The sequence below is a fragment of the Sciurus carolinensis genome, chromosome 3 (genome assembly GCF_902686445.1).
Source record: "Sciurus carolinensis chromosome 3, mSciCar1.2, whole genome shotgun sequence".
In the NCBI taxonomy this organism is placed as follows: Eukaryota; Metazoa; Chordata; class Mammalia; order Rodentia; family Sciuridae; genus Sciurus; species Sciurus carolinensis.
Window position 1 is genome coordinate 148,025,205 of NC_062215.1, and position 23,218 is coordinate 148,048,422.

At 42.1% G+C, this 23,218-nt stretch overlaps 1 protein-coding gene across 7 annotated transcripts in view; it reads left to right on the top strand.

Annotated features, from left to right (window-relative positions):
- Nucleotides 1-23,218, top strand: part of LOC124979845 (aldehyde oxidase 2) — an 82,300-nt gene that overhangs the window by 27,230 nt on the left and 31,852 nt on the right. For all 7 annotated transcript variants that reach the window (XM_047544638.1, XM_047544637.1, XM_047544642.1 and 4 more), the window contains 13 exons: nt 134-317; nt 2,179-2,271; nt 3,331-3,500; nt 4,115-4,229; nt 5,681-5,803; nt 8,517-8,613; nt 9,079-9,203; nt 10,179-10,312; nt 12,351-12,438; nt 15,070-15,156; nt 15,552-15,743; nt 17,752-17,979; nt 21,352-21,447. In XM_047544638.1, coding sequence (XP_047400594.1) covers nt 134-317; nt 2,179-2,271; nt 3,331-3,500; nt 4,115-4,229; nt 5,681-5,803; nt 8,517-8,613; nt 9,079-9,203; nt 10,179-10,312; nt 12,351-12,438; nt 15,070-15,156; nt 15,552-15,743; nt 17,752-17,979; nt 21,352-21,447 — 1,732 coding nt within the window. The remainder of the gene's footprint in view (nt 1-133; nt 318-2,178; nt 2,272-3,330; nt 3,501-4,114; nt 4,230-5,680; nt 5,804-8,516; nt 8,614-9,078; nt 9,204-10,178; nt 10,313-12,350; nt 12,439-15,069; nt 15,157-15,551; nt 15,744-17,751; nt 17,980-21,351; nt 21,448-23,218) is intronic.

Consider the following 23,218-nt stretch of genomic DNA (forward strand, 5'->3'; position numbering starts at 1 on the left):
GGTGATATCTAAGTTCCCTTACGATTCAAAAAAGGAAATTCTGGGGTCTCTAAATGCAACTCTCTGATATCTAGCATATGCCATGCAATAAAGACTATCCTTTAACTGGCTCCTTCCACTTCTGTGCTACCAGGCGCTGGAATGAGCTGATGCTGGACGAGGCTTGCAGGTTGGTTCTGGATGAAGTCTCCCTCCCAGGCTCAGCTCCAGGTGGCAAGGTGGAGTTCAAGAGGACTCTGGTAGTCAGCTTCCTGTTCAAGTTCTACTTAAAGGTTTTGCAGGAACTGAAGATGCTAGTAAGACTGTTCTCCATGCCTGTAAGTGCTCTAATGTAGTTTGCTAGCAATCCTGTAACTAAGCACCACAGACTGGGTGGGTGGCTTAAACAACAGACATTTATTCTCTCACCACTCTGGAGGCTGAACGTCCTTGGTCAAGGCATCAGCAGGGTTAGTTCCTACGGAGGGCCGTGAGAATCATCTCTGTGTCTCTTGCCTACCTTCTGGTGGTGGCTGGCAATCTCTGGGGGTTTTTAGCTTGTAGGGGTAATCTCTGACCTCTGCCTTCACAAGGCACTCCCCCTGTTGCATGTCTGTGCCCAACTTTCCCCTTCTGATAAGGACAGCAGCCATACTGGACCAGGGCCCAGCCCCACGACCTCATTTTAACTTGATTACTTCTGCAGTACACAGACTCTATCTTGTTTGGATAAAGTCAAATTCCAAGGTAGTGAGGATTAGGACTTCAGCTTATAAATTTGGAAGGACACACTTCACCCCATAACATCTGGCTCATTAGCTCCTTGCAGTCATAGTCCCCAGTTTTGATACTGCTTTTGTGCACCATCTTGTGGGCAGCCTGTGCCCATTACCTGTCACCTGTTCTGGGTCCAGCCTCCTCCTGGGATTCAACCCCAAAGGGCTACATGAGGCTCAGGGTGCCAAACTATCTTCAGCCCACACGTGTTCACCATGTGCCCAGAGCACTGAAATATCTGCTGCCTCTTTCTCCAGCAGCATACAGTTTTTTTCTTTTAAAATAAACTTGATTGGGCTGGGGATATAGCTCAGTTGGTAGAGTGCTTGCCTTGCAAGCACAAGGCCCTGGGTTCAATCCCCAGCACCGCAAAAATAAATAAATAGAATAAACTTGATTGATATATGATTTACCTCCAATGAAATGCACCTGTTTAAATTCAGTGCATTTTGGCAATGTGTATACCTGTGTAGCCACCACCTCGGACTAACCAGAGAACATTAATTCCATCAACCCAACCCAGCCCAGGTGGTCACTGATCTGCTTTGTGGCACTATAGATTCATTTTGTTATTCTAGAATTACATACACAAAAGAAAATGTAAAATAAAAGTTTATTTTTCAAAAGACCAAAACTGATCTGTTCCTGCTGCCCATGATCAGATTAAATTTCTGCAAATTAAAAAAAAAAAGATGAAAACTGATATGCATTGTATACTAATATACTAACATTTAAGTAGTTTTCTAGATTTTCTGATTGTAAACATCTGGAACTTTTTTTTTTCTTTTCTTTTTCCAGAATGAATTAAGCACAACAAAGTATCCTTTCTCTTCTTCTCTTCCTCCTGCCCATCCCGGGACCATGATTACAGCTTTTTCCCATGATTACAACTCTCTCCCAACCCTATACCCACTGTTCCCCAGTCACCCCACCCCTACCCCAACAGTCCACTGTCCTAAAACATCTGCATTGCAGTGACTCAGAGGAAGACCTGCTATTTAAATTCTGAGTCAAGACACTTGACATGTTTCACTGACACTGGGAACAAACTCTCCCAATTCTGCTACTCTCCCAGAAAAGCTGAATTCCTGAGAAAAGCAACCAGGACTTGGGCTCCTGCTTATTCTGGGATAACTTGTCCTGTCCATCATTTCCTCACCACCACTCCCAGCCTCTGCCCCAGCTCACTAGCCGGCCTCTCCCTCCAGGTGACAGGGGAAGCAGATTCAAACCAGTCAGGCCAGGTCCTTATTGTGTGGGAAAGGACAAGGCGTTGGGGTCATAAAAAGTGAAACCCAGGGCGTACTATGGACTTTGGTTATGCTGCCACCCTGACCACTTGTGGAAGGTCACTCTCACATAAACCCAAATCCAACCTGCTTGACTAACCAGCCTCTCTTCAATTGTGCTGAATCATTGCAGGACAGCAGTTGTTATCCAGAAATTTCAGACGGGTTCCTAAGTGCTCTGGAAGATTTCCCAGTCTCAATACCCCAGGGAGTCCAAACATTCCAGGTCAGTGAGTCTCATTTCACAGAAACCTAGCCACCATGAGATAAACTGGAACTGCACAAAGCGAGCAGGTTTTTCAGAGTTGTGCTTTTGAGTTTTGACTTTCCAGTTGTCCCTAAGTCCGAGTCAGGGTGACTCTGGAATCCAAGGTCAGGATGCCACTAGACATACTCAAGGTTGAACCATCTGACTGATCTACAGACTAATAATTACAGTCTCTTCAAAGAGATATTCTTTGAGCATTTGTTTCATATTTACTCAGAAGTGTAGCTGAGCTGGAAGGTTCAGCCTCTGGCCCTGATTGCAAAAGTTTAATCACCAATCAGCAAGCAAGAGCCCTTGAGGTAACTGAGCTCACCCTTCTGGAAGGACAGTTTAGCAATTATCTGTTCTTGCTAGTGCACAGCCCCTCCCTTATCCCTACACACACACACACACACACACACACACACACACACACACACACATCTCCCCTGAGAACAGTTCCAGAATAAACTCTTAAATCTTTCTCTATCTCCTTATACTCCTGCTGATGTTTCTGTGCTACTTCCAGGGGTGGCCAGGGCATCCTAATCCAGATCGGGGGAACTCCATAGCCAATCCCTCACCCTTTGACAGAGGCAAGGATCAGGTCAATACTCAGGCTTTTGACTTAGATTTTGGTCCCTCACCATTGGAAACTGTATTCCTGTAGGCCTTATCCTGATTCTTTAAAATCTTGATTCTTTAAAAGTAGACTGGTTGATCACTAGACCAGTGAGCAAGCAGAACAGGAAGATTCTAAACTGTTAGCACCACAAAAGAAGAAGGTGGAGTACCCCTTCACCCATTTCACTGTTTTGCCAAAGGCTGGCCCGCCTCAGGCATTGCCACATAACTGAATGACAATTCCCCAGTCTAGTTACAACACTAAATTGTCACACTAGTCATCTGACCTGCTCCAGTGCTCATTGCCTGAGGGGACCACCCAGTTGCTCAGTCCGGAATCAAGAGTGCTGGTGATTCGCCAGGTCATTTGTGAAGATGAAAGGTTTTTAGGGCAATTCTTGTCTTCCTCTATAGAGAGTGGATTCTCACCAACCTCTCCGGGATCCAGTTGGACGCCCCATTATGCACCTGTCAGGTCTTAAACATGCCACGGGGGAAGCCATATTTTGTGATGACATTCCCAGGGTGGATAAAGAACTTTTCATGGCTTTGGTGACCAGTACCAGGGCTCATGCAAAAATCATGTAAGTAAATCAAAAACTTTCAAAAACCCTTTAAGAGCATAGCTGGGGATTCCCTCATAAGAACAGGCCTGTTTCTTCTACCACGTCCTATACTCAAAGAAGCTAAAATGGAACAAATAAAGAAAAGGTCACAAGCCCCCAGAGGAGGAAGGGAGAATGTCTGAAAATTACTATCATAAAAGAGAGGTACAGTCACTGCCGTAGGCCCCTTGTTTCTATCCTAACCTCACAAGATATGCCCCTTTGTAGCCTCAGACTGGCTCAAAGGAGTAACTCTGATGCAGGGCTGATTTTCAGCTGGTAAAAACATGGTAACACACTTTATTACTGAATAATAAATGACCAGTGTCCTAAGCTTCCAAAGAAGGCCACTTGCCAGTCATACCACCCCTCCCCTAGCACCTGCCATTCCCCCCACACACATACACAACTGAAGGGTAACCTCCTAGCCCAGCAGGGGAGTCTCCTGAACCCTACTCCGTGACTGGTCCATTCTGATTGATCGGGGTGAATTTATTGTCATACGTTCTTACTTTCAACCATGTTCTATACCTCCCTCAGGTTTGAAGCCTTCAAATCTTGCTAATTTCTCCTTCTTAAATCTCTATGTTCAGATCAATCAATTTCTCTGAGGCCCTTGAACTACCTGAGGTGGTTGACGTGATAACAGTGGAAGACATTCCAGGCACCAATGGTACTGAGGATGACAAATTGTTGGCTGTAGATGAGGTGCGTATGCAACACACCTTCCCAGATAACCACCGAGGTACTACCTTCGGCAGCCTCCCAGCTCTTTCTCCCATTGGGAGGTGGAAGTGCCACTCACTAACTCCTCTCTATCCCTAACCTTGTTATTCAGCACTACTTTTCTACAGTCAGGAAATAATCTAGCAAAAGGAAACATTACAGTTGAAATTCAACCACCATGTGCTCTTGAGGCCATTTACCCTCAAAGAGTAAATGCAAGGAAGTGATCTGTATCAGGATAGAATGCCCTAAAAAGATCTAGAAAGGAGGGCACCAAAAAACAGCCACTCCCACTGATTACACCGAACTCCCTTCCCTCCTGAACCAACCCTCTTCCAGAATTCCACCTTCCTTCACACACTCCATTTGTAAAATTGCTCTTGTTGTCTCTGACTTTTTAATTCAAAGTTAACAATTATTCATTGAGCGTTTAACTTTGGGACCAGACAGTCTAGGTTCCTGTTTCAGTCCTTCCACTCTAGAGCTGTGTCCTCTTGGGTTTCATGATCTGTAAAGAGGAAATAAGCCTAGCATCCACTTCACTGTGTAGTTGTAAGATTTAAATGAGTTAATACATTTAAAATGCTTTGGACAGTGACTGGCATATGAAGGCTCTGGGCTACTACTGTCACCTCTCAATGAGACCCAGACAATGTCTCCTCCGGCCATGAAAGGGACCATTGTTCTTTTGGTTGAACTATAGCTGAAGAGGTTGGCTGTCCGGAGCTGTGTGAGTCTGCTTGGGCTACCATAAGACAATACCACAACTGGGAGCCTTAAACAACAGAAACTTATTCTCCCACAATTTTAGAGGCTAAGTCCAACATCAAGGTGTTGGAAAGTTGGGTTTCTCCTGAGAACTCTTCCCAGCTTGCAGAAGGTTGCTTTTCAATGAATTCTCATAAGCATGCCTTTTCTCAAAGGTGTCTCTTCTTATAAAAACTCCAGACATATTTTATGAGGGTACTGCCCTTCTGACCTCATTCAACCTTAATTACCTCTGTCAAAGTCTTATCTCCAAAGACAGTCATTTTAGGGGATAGAGCTTCAACATGTAAATTTGCAGGATGGGGGAAGGATATTGTTCAGTCTACTATGGAAGTCCCGTTGAACAAAAAATATTTTGCTTATCCTTAAACTCTAAAGTGACATCTGTGAAAGTGATACATGAGGACCAAGCTCAAAAGAGGACACAGTAGATTCAGGTCACACTCAATCTCATGTCTACTCTGGGACTTATATTCAATGTGTGAAATAGCAAAGGGAACTGTCTATATTATTTAAATTTTTTTATTAAAAGTTTTTAGAGGTTTTAGCCAAGCACATAGAGTTGAATGAGTTCAATGTGGTTATTATTGCTCAAAAATGGTGAGGTGAAGTCGCCTATTCCCACCCTAATGTTCCATCTACTTTAATGCATGTACTTTCCGCAGGTACTTTGTGTGGGCCAGGTCATCTGTGCTGTAGTTGCAGAGACAGATGTGCAGGCAAAGCGGGCAATTGAAAAGATAAAGATCACCTATGAGGATCTGGAACCTATCATTTTCACCGTAGAGGTAAGCAGGGCTGGCCAGTGTCACCCTAAGGTTGTACAATCAAAAGTGCCTTTGTAAATATCTTAATATGCAATATTGATTTAGAAATTTGTTGGGGGTGGGGATTGGCTTGCTCTGGAAAAATACATTTTTTCTGGAAGATATTACTTGTATGAATTGAAATTTGACTCCAAGGAACATTTTTTTAAAAATTCAGGGTAGAAGTTTTGTCTCACACTCAAAAAGTCTAGAGGTGGTCAGTTCAGGGCTTATGTATCTTAATCTGTTTTGTGCTACCACAACAGAAATCCTGAGACTGGGTGATTTATAATGAATAGAAATGTATTTTTCATGGTTCTGGAGTCTGGGAAGTCCATGAGTAGGGGGCTGCCTGTGGTACTTCATCATCCCATGGCAGAAGGTAGAAGGTCAAGAGAGGGTACATGTTCATATGAGAAAGAGAAAGAGAGAGCAAGAGAGGGCCAACTTGCTTTTATAACAAACACTCACTAAATGTGGCATTTGTAAGAAAAATTATATGTCTTGCTCTCATTGAGTTAGAACCTGCAAATCCCAGTTGGCCTCTCTGTTTGATAACGAACCTTCTCGTAATAACTGCATCAACTCATTCAAGAGAACAGAGCTCTTGTGATCTAATCAACTCTTAAAGTTCCTGCCTCTTGAGACTATTATCTTATGGATCAGGTCTCCAACATGTGGACTTTGGGGGACACACTCAAGCCATGCACATGGGTTCTGTGTGTGTGGGACCCAGCCTCCTTCCACCTAGTCGCTCTGTATGCATGGTTTCCGTTCTCCAGGTCACACCTGGTCCTCAGGGGCTACTGAAGCTCTGGGCATTAAACTCACATTCCAGACAACAGAGAGAATGAGGTGATGAGGACAGGAATAACCCCTCTCTGTAAGGACAGGTCCCAAGTTGTACATGCCTTCTTATATCCCATTGATTAGAATCTAGTCACATGTCACACCTACCTTCAAGGAGGAATGGGAAATGTAGATTGCCTTCCTTGTGGCCATGTATCCACTGAAAACTGGGTATTCTATGACTTGTCAGAATGGATATTGAGAACAATAATGTTTCCAAGGTGGAGGCCAAAAGTAGTGAGAATTTGATGGTGGAATTTCACCAGAAATTTCCACCCTCAACTTGAGTCTGTATAATGGACTTCGGGCAATATTTCCAGGAAAGCTAATGGCGTGAGAACACAGTTCAGGTGAGCATGGGTGTGTTAGTCTGCTTTCTATTGTTGTAATAAATACCTGAGATAATCAACTTATAAAGAGAAAAGGTTAATTTTGACTCAGTTTTAGACCAATTCATGGTCATTCAGCCCCATTGCTTTTAGGCCTACAGTGAAGTAGTATTTCATGGCAGCCGTGCATGGTGAAGTAAAACTGCTAACCTCATGGCTGAGAAGAAAAAGAGAAAGAGGAAGAGACCAAGGTCCCACAATCCCCTTCAAGGACACATTCCCCAGTGACTTAAAACCTTCCACTAGGCCCCACCTCTTCAAGTTTCTACCACCTCCCAATCGCACCACGCCTGTGGGGCACATTCCAGATCCAAACTGCAGCAACTGGGATTCTCAGATTCTAACTCGATGAGAGACAGGTTCAGAACTAATTTGTTGGTGTGCTTAAGACAGACCATAAAAAGTATTCGAAGGCCCTAGTGAATCATCTGAACATTTTTTAGTGTGCCTAAAAGGTACAAATTGCTCAATATTTGAAGAATGTTTTTAAATGTTTCTTAATATTTCTAAACCAAATTAACTCTGCTCCAAATTTTCATTTGCCAGGTTGGCAAAGAGTCCAGGTCATTTTTCTTGGCTCATCCCCCTTTCCTGGTTGTACTAGAATCTTAATATGGGTTTTTGAAATTTCAATTTGAACCCCACTTTCACCAAAGGGGAAATAGCACCCAGAGGACACTGGGAAGGCCCTTGTGCTATATACCAAATACCCGAAGAAATGAGCAAACTCCCTAAAGTGTTTCCAGGGTTTTCTTGTCCCAGGATGTTAAGGACTTGCATATTCTGCCTCAACACAGCCTCAATTTTTCAGATTCCTGAGTTAGGTGTTCTTGTATGTGAGTTATCTAAGTAGTCTAATACCAGTGTAAAAGGGGGACCAGAAACTCACTTATAGTCATTGGGACCTGTTCTCTGGAGATCCACATTGGGACATTGGGAAATGAGCATTTATCATCCTGGGCCATCTTACTACCCCCAGAACTCCTCAATTCTCAGCATCTTTCTTTTTTTTTCTTTTTGGTACCTGGGATTGAATTTATGAGTACTCAATCACTGAGCCACATCCTCAGCCCTATTTTTTTTGTATTTTTATTTAGAGATAGGGTCTCACTGAGTTGCTTAGCACCTCGCTTTTGCAGAGGCTAGCTTGGAACTCAGGATTATCTTGCCTCAGCCTCCAGAGCCACTGGGATTACAGACATGCGCCACCACACCCAGCCTCAGCATCCTTCCTAACATTTTACTCATTCTTGCTGGCTTTCTCTGCAAATCTAGAAGACATTCCTTCTGAGGTCTCTCTACAGTGGCCCTGCTGCTCCAAGTTATTTCCTTGCTTGACACCTTTCATCCCAGGAGACAGTGATTTGGGAGAGTAAACTAACGTTCATTAGAGAAAGAACTGCTGATGGAAGAAAAAGTAGGAATAACTGGCTCTTGTGATTTCCCTTGTTATTCAGGATGCCATAAAACACAATTCATTCCTATGCCCTGAAAAAAAACTTGAGCAAGGAAACATTAAGGAGGCATTTGAAAAAGTGGATCAAATTGTTGAAGGTAAGCAACTCAGGATGGCTAGTAGACTTTTTGCCTGATTCAATATGGAACCAGACATCGGAAGCATGTTTTTTCCCCTCAAAAAGATCATTCTCCAAAATCTTGGGGCTTTGTCAGATTCATACCTCTTCTTTTCAAATTGTGTGTGTGTGTGTGTGTGTGTGTGTGTGTGTGTGTGTGTGTTGTCTTGGGGGTGAGTGGTAGGGAGCAAAAGAATAAATGGAAAGAAAATTCCTAAGTCTTTGCTTAGTCAAGGGCAGAGTAAGGAACAGAAGCTGGCACTTGTAACATCCACAACTGTAGTCTCTGAAACAGATTGTCTTCAGTTGCTATAGACTAATGCCTGGTTGGTCAGAGCAAATGCAGGATGGCCAGTTCATGTCTTACTTGCTTTTGAATTCCCCAAGATGGCAACCTCCAGCCAGCACATACCTTCAGAAGTTTTCCTGTACTTGTGCTTAACAGGAGAGGTCCACGTTGGCGGACAAGAACACTTTTACATGGAAACACAAAGAGTACTTGTTATTCCGAAGACAGAGGACAAAGAACTGGACATTTATGTGTCCACACAGGATCCAGCCCATGTGCAGGTAAGATCAAGCGTCTCCCCCAACTCTTACTAACACCTTACTAATTTCATCATGGCGGGCAATCTCTATAGCTTCACAGTTGGTAACCATTTACCTGCAGAACTTTAGAATCCAAGGATTGGACATCTGTAAAGCAGCTAAGACCCCTAAATGTTTTTATTATTTCTTCTGGCATTATCAAGTAATAAAAGTACAGCCACAATCACTTTAGATTTAAAGAGTAAGTCTATTTGCATTAGGCTTAGATGAACTCTATGACTGAATGATACCACTAAATTATTTTTGTTCAAGATTTTCTCTAAAATAATCATTATAGATAATCTTTAGAGTCAACACATTACCTTATAGAACATTTTTTACTTCCCAAGCCACAATGTGCTCTAGGGTTTAGCTGCACACATACCACTCTCTTTAGTAGGTTTTCTGGAATTTGCTGGTTTTCACCTCTGTGGGACTTTAGGTCTAGGCATTTGACTTGGGATTCAATTTCTGACAAGAATCCATGACTGTGACAGTTTCCCTTCTGATAAATACCATTTTTCTGCTGGAAGAACTGTTCAGTGAAGATTAATGATGTTTATGAACTAATCAGAATACCATAAAACAGATGCGGACTATCCACTTTTTTACCAAATGCAGATGAGAATATATTCCACTCTGTGATGTTGTGTTTCGGGAAACCCTTTGCATAAATGGTTTTTTTTTTGGGGGGGGGGCGTAGTTTCCAGGGTTTGAACTCAGGGGTACTCCACCACTGAGCCACATCCCCAGCCCTATTTTGTATTTTATTTAGAGACAGGTCTCACTGAGGTGCTTAGTGCCTTGCCGTTGCTGAGACTGACTTTGAACTTGTGATCCTGTTTTCTCAACCTCCCAGATCCCTGGGATTACAGGTGTGCACCACTGAGCCCAGAAAACAAAAAGATTCTTTGCCATTTCACTCTTAGAAATCTTCCCATTATTCCACTTTTACAGAAAACGGTGTCCTCTACTTTAAACATCCCCATCAACAGGATCACCTGCCATGTAAAACGAGTGGGCGGAGGTTTTGGAGGGAAGGTGGGACGGCCATCTGTGTTTGGGGCAATTGCAGCAGTGGGTGCTGTCAAGTAAGTATGCTAGGGTACACAGAGGGTGCAGAATGCAGAGTTGTTTTGGCTGCTGACATAGTCACCTGTGTGTCCTGGCAATGCAGTCTTTGTTTATAAATGTGGATAATAATACTTACCCTCTGGCTCTTCTTCTTCATTTGTTGTTGTTGCTGTTTTTCGGTACTGGGGATTGAACCCCGAATCTCATGCATGCTATGTAAGCACTTTACCACTGAGCTACATCACCAGCCTTTTTCTTTTCTTTTCTTTATTTTATTTTTTTGAGAGACAGCCTTGCTATGTTGCTCAGGTTGTTCACACACTCCTGACCTCAAGTCATCCCAAGTAGCTAGGACTACAGGCATGTACCACCAAGCTCAGCTTTCCCACCCTTCCAGAGTTACTGCAAAAGTCACACGTATCCAGTACTTTGAATAAATTAATATGCTTTAAATAGAAAAAGTGGTATTATCAGCTGAATACCTCCAGAGCTGGGGCTGCCCATTCTGAGCTTTGGAGAAGGTGACTCATTTACAGGTGGAACATGGCACCCTGCCCAAGTGGAGTATTCCCTGACTTCCCTCCTACTCTCAACCCCAGAGCAAGGTGTGTTGAGGAAAGAAAAAAACCCCATACTCTACCTCCCTGTGTGTGGGAAGGACCACCTCCTCAAAATGTTTATCTCAGTGTACAGATAACTTGTCCTGAAAGAGGGCTCCTAGGGACTGGAAGTGTAGCTCAGTGGTAGAGTGCTTGCCTAGTACATTTGAGGTCCTGGGTTTCATCTCCAGCATGGGGGGTAAAAATGTAGCAGGTGGGGCTCCTGAGCTAACTACTGCAATGGAAAACTCACCAACTCATTTGCTGTTCCTGTCTCAACATTCCTGTATGGTAGGTGCTGGCTCTTCTGTTAAGACTTGTTCATTTTCTATGGCTATTTCTTCGGTATTTTGTCAGAGGTTCCATCAGTCTGTACACAATGTCCCCAGGTCCTGCTTCCTTTGACAACCTCTGCAAGTGGGAAAAGCAGGATCTGAATCCCATCTCCATTCTTCCCATAACTGACCCATCTCTATCTCACCCCCTGGGGAACCAGGTAATTAAGAAATCAGTTCCATGTGTTCCCACATGGCCTTGGGCCTTTCAGAGTTCTCAACTGTGACTGCACATTGGAGTCATATGGAGAACATTTAAATCTCAGTGCCTGCACTTTCCATTACTGACCAAGGCATCCAGATATTCCAAAACTTCCCCAGTGGTTCCACTGTGCAGTCAACTGTGGGAACCAGTGCCTTAAGATACAACCCTGGACTGGGGAGATAGCTCAGTTGGTAGAGTGCTTGCCTCACAAGCACAAGTCCCTGGGTTCAATCCTCAGCAACGCAAAAAAAAAAAAAAAAAAGATACAACCCTGCCTTCATGCACAACTGCCATACATTGTGACCACCCCACCAGCAGTTCCCAAACCTCCTGGGTGTTAGGAGTCTCCAGAGGTCATAAAAGTTCCTGCCTTCCCATACCAGCCCACTGACTCAGAATTACCAAACAGTGGACCTGGAATCTGTATATTTAATGATGTTTTTATTTTTACTGTTGTTAACTTTGCATTTATCTGTTCGAACTCTCTGCTTTATAACTAGCTGCAGGGATATGCATAATAACTGGATCTGAGTGAAGGTCCAATATGAAGGTCAATTTGAAGCCATAAGAATGCAATTTAACTGTCATGTGACATTAATCCCTTTAGCTAGATTTCCTTGCACTACATTACAGACCAAAGAGAACAGTAATTTAGTCATACATTAATTCACATCAATGTCTAGTACATACGACATGCAATTAATAAATCTATATGGGATGGATGGATGGACAGTTAAATGAATGGTGTAAATGAGTGGGAGGGTGGATGGTGGATGATTGGGTAGATGGATGGGTAGATGGATGTGGGAAGATAAATAAGGGGCTGGGTGAATAGATAGGTGGATAGTAAAGCAGTAAATGGAGGGGTGGGTGGGTGGGATGGATGGAGAATTTAACCAAGATTTGTTTTCCTTAGAACTGGCCATCCCATTCGTCTTGTTCTTGATCGTGAAGATGATATGTTAATAACTGGAGGAAGGCACCCGTTATTTGGAAAATATAAAGTGAGTCTTAAAGATGAAATTATTTTAAATAACTCCTTTTACTTGAGTGGTTTTGTCCTTTTCTATTAATATTTGTTTTGTAAAAACAATCTTATTATCTAAAATATTAATGAAGATGCTATGTATTTGAATATTTATAGCATTTTATGGTGAACATTTAATAAATCTAACATATGATAATGAAGAAGTTTAATAATGGAAGTATAATTTGAAGCAATGATAAAAACACTACTTGAGGAATAAGATTATATATTAGTAGCTCCTTAAAGACAAACAAACAAACAAAAAACAGAATAGGACTGGGCTGTACTCAAGGGTAGAGTGCTTGCCTAGCATGTGCAAGGCCCTGGGTTCAATCCTTAGCCCCACAAAACATAAAACATCCCAGGTGTGGTGGCGCACACCTGTAATTCCAGCTACTCAGCAGTCTGAGACAGGAAGAGTGCAAGCTCAAGGTTAGCCTCAGCAACTTAGAGAAACTCTGACCAAAACAAAAAAATTTTAAAGGGGCAGGGATGTAGCTTAGTGGTTGAGTGCCCCTGGGTTCAATACTGGAGGAAGGAAACAAAACTCAAGATACAAACATTATCACACCAAAATGTCTTGACTATAAAAATATTACTTTATAGTAGAAACATTTGAAAACATTTGATCATTTTTAACTGTAAAATCCTTTTTTACAAAAGTGTCCACAAAACAATCATAAAAGTGTCACAAAATCTCTTTGCAGATAAGAAAAAAAATCCTAACTGTTGGATTTAAAATTATAAATCCAGGAGCAGAGGCATGTACCTACTCAGGTGGCTGAGGTGGGAGAACAGCTTGAGCCCAGAGATTCAAAACCAGCCTGAGCAATACAAAAAGATCTCATCTTATAAAAAATAACTAAAAAAAGAAAAACTACTTCTACCACACTCACTGCATTTTTATGCGACTGTAGTATAAACACTATTAGAATTATTTGCTGACATCTTGTTGACAATACCACTTGTCGAATTTGTGATTGAGCTGATAGGATAGTTCTAATGTAATACAAAGCAAGACAGACAATTTTATCTGGGCATTGCTGTGGCAAACACACAGATTCCCTATCGGATTTTGTCATTGCCTTAGATTATCACAACTTCCCATTCCACAACACTATTTTATTTCTTTCATTGGCATTAGTAATTTTTATAATTAGAGAGGAAGGGATCATGTTGGCCATTAAATTTTTTATTTACCTTCAAATGCACAGAAATTAATAGTCACAGCTATTATTTTCTTCTACAACCAAGAGCAATTAGAGGCTAACTGCTGAAATTGTGGCAGTTGCTGTTGTTAGGATGATTCTTGTGTCTTTTGTTTTGGCCTGGACTATATATTAGGCTTTATGTCATGGTTATGAGACTATTTCAGTAACAATACTTATTAAAGAAGTTCTGAATTTCTAACATTTTTGGTAATTATCATAATGCAAAATATAATTAAAAAGAGAGTAGACTTTTTCAAAAATCCCAATAATTTTTTAAAGAAATATAATTTCAGTTCCAATATAATAAAATATTTGCATGCATATGTGGAACTATAACCTCATTCAGACCTGCTAATTATATTTTGTTTGGTTATTCAGAAATGTTTGTAAATTAGCATAATAGATGTTTTGTGTAAATAACTTCTTCCAAAATTCTTAAAAGGTTTATACTAAACAGTTGAAGAATACTCTCTGCTACCTTATGCATAGCATTATTTGGCTTAGCAATTCTCCCGAAAAGTCAAAAGTAAATCTGTCTAATATTTGTCAAAATTATCATACATTTAGAATTTGTGGATTTTCCTATACTTCCCCACTGCTCTGTGGTCTCTTATCCAATATTTTTCTTGCAATAGATGATGGGAACCACATAGTTGTACAGTTTCTTCAGTTTCATTATCATTGTTTTCAGAAGGATAAAGGAGCCAGGGCCAACCATCTTTTGGTAAAACCAGAATAGAGGTTGGGGATTTTTCTTTTTGGTAGGGGTTGTCCAGACAAGATAGTCCAGGTGGGTGGAAGGGAGCGGGTTAGCAACATCAGAAACCTGTCATCTGCCTTAAGCTCCTCCCAAGCAGTTAGAGCAATACTGACTCACATTCTCTAGGTCCTGTAACCATTTACAAAACATCTTCTTGCAAGGCCAATTGAGAGCCTCCATTCCTGCACATCCAATCGCCGACCTCAGCTCCACAGGCTGTCCCGTAATGAGAGACCCTGTGATTCATCCCAGCACATTCTGGAATCCCAGAGACTTTTCCACAGGGAGAAAACCACAGACTAAATTAAAAGGAAAGCCAGTAAAAAGTGAAGGAGAATCTTCCAAGAGTACGGAAGATGAGAGTAGCAATTACATACTGAGAGACAAGCAAAAACTTTAACTGTGAAGCACAGAAAATTACATGTTGAGAGAAGAGGGCTCAGCAAAACTCAGGTCCAAAGAGGTCTTCATCCATCAGACTGAAAAACAAGGGAATAGCAAGGCATGGTACACCACAGAGTGAACAGGAAGCAAAGTCTGTCCCCAGTCCTGCTCAGTAGGGGACCTGGGCTGTGGATTGTACTTAGGATGTGAATTTTAAAAATTTATCAGTAAAACGTCCATCATTTGGTGACAGGTGGGATTCATGAACAACGGGCGAATCAAAGCTCTAGACATTGAGTGCTATGTTAACGGAGGATGCATGCTGGACGACTCAGAACTGGTATGTGGATCAAAAACTAACCATGTCGACAGTGGCACACGCCTGTATTCCCAGTGGCTTGGGAGGATGAGGCAGAAGGATGGAGAGTTCAAACCCAGCCTCAGCAACTCACCGAAGCGCTAAGAAACTCAGTGAGCCCCTGTCTCTAAATAAAATACAAAAAAAAAAAAAAAAAAAAAACTGGGATGTGGCTCAGTGGTTAAGTGCCCCTGACTGAATTCAATCCCCAGTACCAAAACACAAACTAACTAACTAACTAACCACATCCTTAAATTGTGAAGAGAATGCAAAATTTCCAGATGCCAGATGAATCTTTACTTGTACTCGAATTTTAGAGAAAAGGAGGAAGGCAGCATGTGATAGCCAATAAATGTGAATATCTCCTTTTACTTCAGGTAACAGAATTTCTTATACTAAAACTGGAAAATGCCTATAAAATCCACAACCTCAGATTCCGGGGCCGTGCATGCAAGACAAATTTGCCGTCCAATACAGCTTTTCGTGGGTTTGGCTTCCCACAAGGAACCTTGGTGACAGAATCTTGCATCACAGCTGTCGCAGCCAAATGCGGCCTCCCACCAGAAAAGGTAGGGATGTAATCAGGTCATAACCAAGGTTGGTGAAGAGTCAGACCCGGTGGGGAATTAGCTACCTTGTCCCAAGGAAACACACTAGAAGACCAAACAAATGAGTCCTGGCTCAGCATTCAAGATAAATTAAGAGTCACCTAAAAGTACTCATCTCTTCCTATCTTATTCCTTCTGTAGGCAAAAATTTGTTTTTCTTTTTTTTTTTTTAATGTATACACAAATTATTGCTCTTATAAAATATTCAAGCCACACCGAAATAATCAAAGTAAAAAACAAACATCCCCTTTCTCATCCCTCATTCCTGTTGGTCAAAGGTAACCATTATTAAGAGTCCCATGTTTATCTATCTATCTTTACCCATTCATTTGTATTTATACCCACATATATAAACATTGACATTCAATTTATTTGTGCACATAACTATTTACCGAAATGGAACCATAATATATATATCATTCTGTACATTTTTTTCCTACCTGACAATATGCCATGGCCATCTCACCATGTCAATAGAATGATTTATTCATTTTTTCATGACTTTATAATATGATACACCTTCAGGTTCTTACTCATTTTTGGTTATCAAAATCATGTTGCAAAAAACATCTTGGAACATATGTACCAAGGGTATATTTTACCCTGTTGTGCACATTTATCTATAGAATAAACTAAACTTACAGAAATGGACTTGCTGGTGCATTTAAAAGCTTTCTAGAGATACTGCCAAATGAAAACTCTCTAAAAATATAATTTTGTGCAGTATACTAGAAAGCTCACAGGTGGTACAGTACACTAGAACAGGGAGAGGCAGCCTCTGGTAAATGGGGAAATTGTTGATAATACTCTTCTACTCCTCACACATTCCAATCAGACCCCAGTCTACTTTTTCCACTTTTATCCTCTTTCTGTAATATAGACCCTCTGCATCAGCAAGGACTCCCCATGCATTGTTCCTTAAATTTCTTTGTTCCTAAATTCAACAGGCCAGGTTTATAATTTGTGATTGGTCAAGGTGATTAACAAGGTTCTCCACACAAGAGAACACCTGATATTGTATACCAGGGAAACAACAGGTATCTGAAGAGATGTCAGGTAAAGGTACCATGGGCACAAAGGAGGAAGATACCACACTGGCATGAAGGGAGAGGAATTAGGAAGAACTTTCTAGAGAAGATGGTGCTTGAGATTTGCCTTGGGGAATAATAGGCACAAGTGGTGGGAAGGTAATCCAGGCAAGTGGAACAGCATGAACAAAGGGAGTCAGACTTTTTGTGGCTCAGTTTTCTTATCCATAAAATGAGGACAAGGTGACTCACCTCAATAGTGCTCCTGCAGAATCGAATGAATTCACGTTCATTAAAATGTTTGTTTTCATAAGGTACATAATATTATTCCAGTGTTGTTGCTGATAACAACACAGCAATCCTTTTATTGTTATTGGAATAAGATAGGGATAATGAAAAACCCCTGGGTATTTCTCAGTAAGCTCTTCTCCTTTGAGTGTTCCAAGTTCCCAGGCTATAAAACACACCCTACTCAAATAAATTCTTTTAAAAACTTGACCATACATTCCAAAGGCAATTGGAAAGCTTAGAGGAGATCTGCCATTTGTCATTATATGCAAAGAGATTCCTCTCTAGCAGAACAAATCCTCAGTTATGACAGTAAATCTTGGTTTTAATATACTGTCTATGGACTCTGCTTCATCCTCTGAACCTTGTAGGAAAAAAAGAAAAATCTGCTTCCCTAGGCCATACCAGTGGCATGGAACTATCCACTGCTTGCCACTTCTGGGGGTGGGGGAGATACTCTGAAAGATACATTAAAGAAGAGATGAAAAATAACCCCATTGTTTTTACAACATCACATGCTATTCAAAGAAAAGAAAAAAATAATGTCTTCCACCCACCAAAGTTGGTACTTTAATGGAAAGACTTTTCAAGTCTGTTTGGTGGTCAGTGTCTGTCTTACCATAACTACTGACTGTATTTCCCAACTCTTTCAGATTAGGGAGAAAAACATGTACAAAACATTTGATAAAACCATCTACAAACAAGCATTCAGTCCTGAGACCCTGATAAGATGTTGGAACGAATGTCTGGAAAAGTCTTCTTTTCATAGCAGAAGAAGGCAAGTGGAAGAGTTCAACAAGAAGAATTATTGGAAGAAGAAAGGCATTGCTATTATCCCCATGAAGTTCTCAGTTGGCTTTGCTGCGACAAGCTACCATCAGGTAAGTCACCCTAGTGGCAGACCACTCCTGGCCCAACCGGCTCCCACTGTTCAGAAAGGAACAGGAACCCACAAGAGCTGCTGTGGTTTCTGAGTTCAGGGATCTCAAGGATTGGGGGGAAATGAGCTTCTCCTTATCCGTGCCCCCAGACACTGCAGCTCTCTGTAAGAGAGCTAAGTCTTAGGCAGAGAAGTCATTCCATTTTGCTCTACCAGCTAGCAGTTTTCCTCTCTAAGGAATCTGTCAATTCTGGTGGGGAAATGGGAGTGGGGATCAGAAATCCTCAAGGTAAATGTGCAAATGGAAGAGGCAAGTCATTCACTAGAGGAAGGGCAGCATGCAGATGAGTCACTTAAATAATATGAGGTCTGGGACCGACAAGTCTTCCCTAAATCCCAATGAGTCATGGGCATAAAAGCTGTTTAGAAAACTGGGAATGGTTGTTATGCCATGACAGTCCACCAAAATTAGAAAACCCAGCAACTGGGAAAACTCTTACACACGTTAGATCTCCTTGTGTGTACGCCAAAGCAGGTTATTTAACCTCCCTGAATCTCAACTTCCTCTATCATAAAGTGATATTATAATAATCTCTCTCTTTGGACTGATGAGGATTCCGTGAAACACGAAATGCAGAGCACTTGGCAAGGTTCCTGGGACACTGGAAGTCACCCAGGACAGCCCTTAGCCCCTCTCCAGGGCAGCCCAGACGCACCTCTCAGGGCTCTTGCTCCTATGGGTAGGATGAGCTGCCCTGAGCTTCTGGGTCACATTCCTGTTCAGGGGCAAGGTACCTATGCTAAAAAAAAAGTATAGAGAGGTTAACTAGCAGGTCTGCAGGCTGAACTGAATCAATGGCTGGGACCCCAGGTGGCTCCCTGTGTGGTTTCTTTCTGATGACAAATGTTCTGTCTTTTTCAAACTAACTCTCCAACACCAATAGGGTGACCAAAAAATGGAGTTCAATTCAATTTTCATCCTACCTACCCAGTTAGCACCAATGCCACAGGCCAAGGACTGAGTACCAGGAGACTTCACCCATTTCAGACGCCAAGGTCAAATGGGGTGCCAGACTCCCACACACTGCCTGACTGACAGCTGATTTGGGGGTTTCCATTAGCCCTGCTTAATTTGGGTCATTTTCTGGAACAAGTCAAAGAGCTCAGGAAAGCACATTATTTATGATGATCACTAATTCATTATAAAAGACACAACTCAGGAAGAGCTGAATGGAAGAGACACATGGGGTGGGGCACAGGGAGGAACACAGAAAGTCCGTGCCCTCTGGGGGTTCACCAACCCAGAAGCTCCCCACACGGGCAGCTGCTGGGAGGGCCTGAAGGATGCTCACGCTCAGGCACACTCGCATCCACGCACCAGTCCCCTCAACCTGAAGTCATCTAGGCACCCATGAGTCATCTCATCAACAGACAAAAGGCAGTACAACACATTCCAGGATTTTAGAAGCTCTGTACCAAGAACCAACCACCAAGACTAAATATTTATTTTTTTGTTCTACCACACCTCTCTTCACCTAGATGCTCACCTCTCACCTAACAGCCTCGCTACTCTCATACATGGGAGCCAACTTCTCATCTCACAAAAAAAAAAAAAAAATTAAATCAAGCAATGACTTTAAATCTCCATTTGAAAGGCCTCCATCTTCCCCTCAGTTCTAAATTGATGCACCCCAGGACCACTTGGCTAGGCCTGGAGAGGTGTCATTCCAGGTCAGCTGATGACTCACAGTGCAGGATCGGATCGCCTGCTCTCTACCGACAGTGAGAACACTGTTCTCAGAGGGAGTCAGAGACCCACAGTGGGGAAAGACTGTTATTAGCACCTACACACCTTGGCATTCTCCGCCCCTCCAAACCATCCTGGGGCCTCCAGGCTTCTCCAGACAGGAATGGGCAGAAGTCTTAATCCCTCCTTCTTCTGGAGGGAAAAGTACCACCTTTCCATTCACCTACTCTGCAAACATTTGTTTAGTGTCTCTGTGATTCAGATCTGCCCAGAGTTCTCGCTAGGACAACAGATACACAACCAGGGGTCCTTTCTTGGCAGAGTTTGTTACCTCTTGTGTTAATCTGTGAACACTATTTATGCCACAAACTGGATAGATTAAAACAACAAATTTATTGCCTTGCAGTTTGAGAGACTGAAAGTCCAAAATCAAAGTATCAGCAGGGCTCTGCCCCTCTGAAGGCTCCGGGGAACACTGCTTTCTTGCGTCTTCCAGCCTCGGGTGGCTCCTGCTGCTGCGTGACTTGTGGCAGCAGAGCTCCAATGACCACCTTGTGTTTACATGGGCATCTTCCCTGGTGTCTCCACATGGCCTTCTCCTCAGACACCTGTCATTGGACTTAGGTCCCACTCTCGTCCAGTCTAGCTTCATTTAACTGATTATACCAGCAAAGGCTGTTTCAAACAAGGTTACATTCGGAGGTGCCCGGAGAATGTGAATGGCAGTGGTTGGGGGTGGAGGCAGGGAGGCGAGGAGCACTATTCCACCCAGTACTTCTGGTAAGAGGAAGTACAGAGAAGGGGGTGATGGATCTTTTCCAGATGGAGTGAAAAGCCCTCAGGGAAGTTTTAACAGAACAAAGACTGTGGGTGTAGGTCTGAAGGTCAGGCAGACAGGGAAAGAACAGGAGGAGGAGCAAGCCAGGAATAGAGAAGAGCATAAGAGTGAGGTCAGGTCAGAGAGGAGCAACAGCGGGGCAAGGGACAGGGATGCAGCTGGAAAAAAGCAAGACCAGAACCAAAGGGCTTTCTGCTGCAATAGGAGCAGGGCATTCCCTCATAGGCAATGGGGAGATTTTGCCAACCTTGTCCACTGGCAAACCCTTCTCTCCTTCCTGGCTCCATTTAGTTGTCACTTCAGAGAACCCACCTCCTGGGCAGCATGGGAGAAGTTGGACCCGTCTGCTGAGGTCTCCTGGATGCCTGTGTCTCAGCATGTCACTGATCATGGTGCACTATGATGACTCCCCACTTTGTTGTGAACTACTTGAAGAAGAACCATGTCTTATTCCTTTTCATATGTGTAGAACACATATTGAACACAGGTTGGAGAAGTATTTAATTCATTCGCTCCGTGGTTGGCTGAGGACTTTAAGCAGGGGGCCAATTTTCAAACAGTTGGAAACAATATTCACAACTCCTGAGGTTTCCAAAAGAATTCCAACTAAGCCAAGTTCCTAAACTGCTTTACAGGTGACTTTTTGCACAAACCAGAATGGTACCAGAAAACCCTGCCTCTCTGACCCTCGATTCTCATTGAGACCTGTATTTCCCCACCTCGTTTCTTACGCTGAACTTCCTGAGTGCCACCTTGCACTGAGCTGTGCCTTCTGCATTGTTTTCTAGGCCGCTGCACTTGTTCATATCTATACAGATGGATCTGTATTGGTCACACATGGAGGCAATGAACTGGGACAGGGTATTCACACCAAAATGCTACAGGTAAAATAAATGGAATTAAATCAGCAATCTCTCTCATATTGTTGACATGACTGAACTTTGGGTAAATGATGATTCAAGCTCTAAGACCCTGACTATTCAGTTGAAAGCCTTCTTATATACAAAATACAGTGCCTGAGGTGGCAGAAATCCCACGTGTGCAATACTGCTTCAAGGTTTAAGGATGGAGGTGGTTGTTAGTGAAGATGCCACTCATGAGCCCATAGAGCATATGGTGGGTGCTCCATGCTGGCTTAGCAAGAGGAGGAGTTTTTTAGCTATTCTATTTTGAAACCAGTAGGTATAATTTTTTTTTTTAATTTCACACAACAATGTTAAATCACTGGCATTTTATTTTAAGAGCAAGTATTTCATCAACTATCATCCTTTAATTCTTAAAGGATATGTTAATGTATACACATACATATATTTGGAAAGTAGGAAGAATATAATCTTAGAAGAATAAAAGAATAATCGTTTAAACTGAACACATTTAACCTTGTGACAAATCTATTAGATTGTTACAGTGCACATCTGGAACTTTTCACTGTCATGCCCCTTAGCTCCTTCAGAATATTACACCTCCCACATTCTACATGGTTCTAAAGGATTCAGTTCAGGTTCCCTTTAGCCCCATCCCCCTCCTTACTCCCACATCTACCACTGATCCCACTCTGCAAGATCCCGGCCTGACCAATTCAGAACCCCATCTGCTACAGGAAGAGAGGGTGTGACTCATGCAAGCCAATCAGTGTTCTTTTCTGAAACAGACAGGTCAATGCTGGGAGAGAGGAACTATCTTTTCCCAGTGGTTGTTGAGGAACTATACTGTAGGCCGGGAGAGGCCGGTCATTCTGTGCCACAGACAAAGCCTGTCTGCTGTTGTAAGGAACATGTAGGGGGAAAAAGTAATGCAAGAGGCTGAGAAAACTTACGAGACCATAAAGTTCCTACCCGCAGACGTAACCTGACATGAGCTCCATCTGTCCTTCCCAGTTATACGAACCAGTATATTCCCTTTGGACTTTCACCACTAAGAAACAAAGAAATTGTCTTTTTTTTTTTTTTTTAATGTTGCATCTTTCTGGGGAAGCTCACATTTAATGGCATTAATTAGAAGGTTGGCATTTGGGGACAGATAAATACCTACAGATGTCTTAAGAAGGTGATTTTGCAAAAACTAAAAGATGACAGCAGCCAGAACTGCTTTTTTCCCTTCCTACGGCTCTTCCTTCCATTTCTTTTCTTTTCTTTTCTTTTTTTTTCTTTTCATTTCTTTCTGATTAAGTAGCTTAACTTCTACATGTATTTCCTAGAGAAATTAGAAGAAAAAGAACAGAAAATAAGAATGTGAAAAGCAAATACTGGGTAAGTATAAACAAGTGGGAACAAATAGAAGTAAAGAAGAAGAATAAGCTAAAGTTAAGTTGAAGGCAAGAAAGAAGACCTCACAACTGTTCCAGGTTCATCTAAGACTGATACCCACAGACTTCAGAGCAAACTTTGAGTCAATCAGTCTAATTAATCTCTGTCTATTCATCATCTGTCTCTATCTCTTCTATCACTACAAAAAATAAGTTTCTGAAAATCTCAACCTGGCCCTATACACATAAAGCTTAAAAAAAAATTCTTAAACATTCTAAAGGCAGAAATTTGAAAAGAAAAACCACTTTGACACATTATCAAGGAAAAAAAAAAACTTAAAAGCCAGCCTAAGGCATCACTGAAAAGTTATTTTGATGCATGCTTTTAAAGCATACTAGCTTAGGTTTTA